The 4,255-nt window shown below is 45.9% G+C and overlaps 1 protein-coding gene across 1 annotated transcript in view; it reads left to right on the top strand.

Moving 5' to 3' along the window:
- Positions 1-4,255, top strand: part of bmpr1aa (bone morphogenetic protein receptor, type IAa) — an 81,940-nt gene extending 77,685 nt beyond the window's left edge. The window contains exons 11-13 of the mRNA XM_063191074.1: positions 732-907; positions 1,931-2,061; positions 3,159-4,255. Coding sequence (XP_063047144.1) covers positions 732-907; positions 1,931-2,061; positions 3,159-3,284 — 433 coding nt within the window. The 3' untranslated portion in view covers positions 3,285-4,255. The remainder of the gene's footprint in view (positions 1-731; positions 908-1,930; positions 2,062-3,158) is intronic.

The raw sequence follows: 4,255 nt of genomic DNA, 5'->3' as shown, positions 1-4,255 counted from the left end.
AATCGTAATTCAAATCGTGTTTAACAAAAACCGATATAGTTTAAAAAAAAAAAAAAAAAAAAGTAAAATTTTTTTTTTTTTTTTTTTTTACATTTTCGTAAACTATGGCGGCCAAATTTAAACTATGGCGGGCCGCCATAGTTTCCTCAATGTATGGGAAACACTGGTTTGGATGTAACTTGATACTTCTCCATGACAACTTGGTTTTTCTCACTCATCCTTACAAGTTACAAGTCCCATTCTCTGTGTCTGCCTCGGTCACTGGCGTGGATTTTAGCTGCCACACAGAATTTTATTTTATTATAAAAAAGTTTTCAGTTGCTTCTTTTGGACTTGTTTTCAGGATGCCAGTCGCTTATTTCTTTCACAAGGTCTAGCAACACTAGTTGTCACCATGGTGCGGGCAATCCAAGAACATGGTTAAGTGATACACATGGCTAAGGTAACCTACAGAAAATGCTAAACCTGCTTATTGATAGCATTCAGGCATCCTTTTAGTTAAGAAAATGCGGACACCGCCAGGCTCTTTCATTGGATGATTTACCACTACCTCCAGGTTAACTTAAACCTGGTTCTCTACTGAACCACACTCAACCTGAGCATTGGTGACACATGGTGTGATTAATCTTGGCTAATAGTAAACAAATCTCTGGTCTGACCCTTGTGTGTTGTGTCTGTGTGTGTGTGTGTTTGTGTTTGTGTGCATGCTTGCGTGTATGTGTCTTCTGTAGTGACACCAATGAGGTGGACGTGCCTCTGAGTACGCGTGTGGGCACGCGGCGCTACATGGCGCCTGAGGTGCTGGAGGAGAGCATGAATAAGAACCACTTCCAGGCCTACATCATGGCTGACATCTATAGCTACGGCCTGGTGGTCTGGGAGATGGCCCGACGCTGCGTCACCGGAGGTAGGGGAGAGAAACGCATGCACGCGCGCGCGCGCGCGCACACACACACACACATCAAAAGTAGTCTGGGTGATGCTCAATGCTGTGTCACCGGAGGTAGGAGAGAACAATGCATGCACACGCACGCGTGCACACACACCAAAAGTAGTCTGGGTGATGCTCAATGCTGTGTCCCCGGAGGTGATACACACACACACACACACACACACACACACACACACACACACACACACACACACACACACACACACACACACTCACACACACTGAGGCACAATCCAAGAGTGCAAGAACTTTTCAACAATTACTAGTCAAATGTGGTGTTCCACTCTTCCCACGTATTGAATCCAGACTTTTCACATTACATCACTTTACACATCACATTGTATTTAGCAGACTCTTTTATCCAGAGCACCTGACGAAAAAGGAGATTTTTATTTTTACTTTATTTCACTAACTGTGAACGTGTTTAATTCCCCAAGTTACCCATTTCATCTAAATGAAAACAATCCTGCTAAAGTGAAATGTATTGTAATGAGCTGGACATCCTGTGGGGCAGTGGTGGTTCAGTTGGTAGAGGAGCCTCTTCAACAACCAGAAGGTTGCAGGTTCAAGCCTCATTCCGCCTAATCCTTTGATGTGTCCCTGAGCAAGATACCCCTTATTGCTCCTGGTGTCAGGGTGGTACCCTGGCCTGCGTGCACGCCACAGCCACCAGAGTGGTTGTGAGTGGGTGAATGTGTGAGGCATACAATATAAACAGGGCTGATCGTATTCAGGCTCAGTGCCTGATTTCAGGCTTGGCAGAGTTTGTCTGTAACATAAACATAACACATGACTCATGTAACATATATTCATGACCCATTCGTTTTTTCTTCTTTCAAAAAGGGTTAAACGTTCAGGCTCAGGATATTTTTTTACTATCAGGCCTGTATAAAGCGCTTTGAGTGCTCGAAGGAGTGGAAAAGCGCCGTATGTAAATGCAGTCCGTTTACCATTTGACCATTTGAATTCCCCACATAGGCATAGTGGAGGAGTACCAGCTGCCGTACCAGGAGATGGTTCCCCCCGACCCCTCCTACGAGGACATGCTGGAGGTGGTGTGTGTCAAGGGGCTCAGGCCCACCGTCTCCAACCGCTGGAACAGCGACGAGGTGAGGAGCACACACACACACACACTTTTGTCACTTTCTTTTTTCCACCTCCAACTGCTAGAACAGTGATGACTTGGTGGGCAAAATCCACTGACGCATCACACACTTTCACACCCACTGCATTTTCTCTCTCTCTTTCGCTGAGCTTCTCCATCGTCTTTTCTCCCCTCTTCCCTTTTCTTCACTGTTCTGTCCACGGTCGCCCACCTTCCCTGCTGCACTCCTTTTCTTTCTCTCTTTCTCTCGCTCTCTCGCTCTCTTTCTGGAGCACACACTCTGTCCCTTTTTTGCTGCTTTCTCTCTTCCCCCGCCCACATTCTTGCTCTCATCCCTCTTTCTTTCGCTGCTACCCTGTCTTCTCTTTTTTTGTCCCCCACCACCCTCATTTTTTCTCTCTTTTTTTCCACGGGTACTCTGTCTTCTTTCTCCCCCTCACATCCTCTTCTTACTTTATCTTACGGTTACCATGGCTTCTCTCTTTCTCTCCATCTTTCGCCCTCTCTCTCTCTGTCTCTCTTTCTCTCGCCTCATCCTCATTCTTTTTCTTCTTCGTCGTCTTCTTTCTCTTGCTGCTGCACTCTCTCCTTTTCTGTTGCTGTGTGACCTTTTAAGACACTCTTCACCTGTTCTTCTCGGCTGTGGAGGAACACTGGCTGAAAGTTTGGCAAGTGACAAGGCCTCACTGTCTCCAAGAGGGTCAGAAGAAGTTCAACTCCTTTGGCCTTTGCGGATTTGTTCAATCAGATAAAATGGGCAGAATTGTGATTAGAATTGGAATCAATTAAGTTAGATCATGGCCATTTTTAGAATTGGAATCAATTCAGTTAGAGCATGGCCATTTTTAGAATTGGAATCAATTCAGTTAGATCATGGCCATTTTTAAATCCTAGGCGCGTGCAAATTCAAGAAAATTGTTGTTGATGTCTGGTGCGTGTCCTATAATGATTATCATACTACATAGAATAGAAAAGACAGCAGTCTCTTGCTGATTTCTTTCATAAAAGAGACAACCATTTCCAGGTCATGCTAGTTAACAACTAGTTAAAAACTACCAAACTAAAAGAATGTGCCTATGTGTTGTATGTTTTCCTCTGTAGTGTTTGCGAGCCGTACTGAAGCTGATGTGCGAGTGCTGGGCCCACAACCCCGCCTCCCGCCTCACCATCCTCCGAGTCAAGAAGACCCTCGCCAAGATGGTGGAGTCGCAAGACATCAAGATCTGAGCCCTTACACGCACACACCAACAAACGCGCACACACACACTCACACTCCTACGCGTGCGCATGCACACACCCTCCCACACACACACACACACACACACTCCTCAAACACTCTGGACACACACATACATGAACGCACCCTCCAAGCCGTCTGGCTCCCACCCATGCCCTGGTCAGAACAAGAGGACTCCTGCAGCTCCTTTGAGACATTGAATGAACTCATGCAGATAGAAGATAGCCACACACAGATACGTATACACAAACACAAGGGACATGCGTGTGTGCACTGCTAACTTGTCATGCCCGTGACCGTGAAGGACAGTGGAAATCACACGAGTGTGCAAATGAGGAGTTGCTACATGGGAGTGTGTGTGTGGGTGTGTGTGTACACGTGTGTCGTTCACACTAAAACTAACCTCGATGTCCAGACTGGGAGAGGACTGCCATCTTCCTGGATGCTTTCTGTGAAAGCTGTATAATGCAAGAGGAGGAAGAGCAACCCACAACCACACACACACACACACACACACACACACACACACACACACACACACACACACACACACACACACACACACACACACAGGCACCACTTCAAGACTCACCACCCCGGGATGAGAACATACAGATTCGCACGCATGGAAATAGACTCAAGACTTTTACTGCCTTAGAGAAATTCCTCCGCTGCCAACTTTTTTGTCGCCAACTTTTTTGTTTTTTTGTTTTGTTTATTAATTTAAGGCCAACGCCCACTCCGTGCCTGGCTTCCCTTTCTCCTGCTGGCATTTCTGTTGGTGCCATGGTTGAACTCTTAACACTACACCACGTACATCTAAGGTACTACTAAAACTCATCACCGTGGAAGCATCGTGGTATGAAGATGACTCCACGTCGTCTGGTGCCATTGTGTGTCTGTTGTCCGTCCGGCTTTTATTATTATGATTATGATTATTATTATATAATTATTTTCTTTT

This window comes from Engraulis encrasicolus, chromosome 24 (genome assembly GCF_034702125.1).
Source record: "Engraulis encrasicolus isolate BLACKSEA-1 chromosome 24, IST_EnEncr_1.0, whole genome shotgun sequence".
Lineage (NCBI taxonomy): Eukaryota > Metazoa > Chordata > Actinopteri > Clupeiformes > Engraulidae > Engraulis > Engraulis encrasicolus.
The sequence above is the reverse complement of the archived record's forward strand: the minus strand, read 5'-3'. Positions and strand labels throughout refer to the sequence as shown.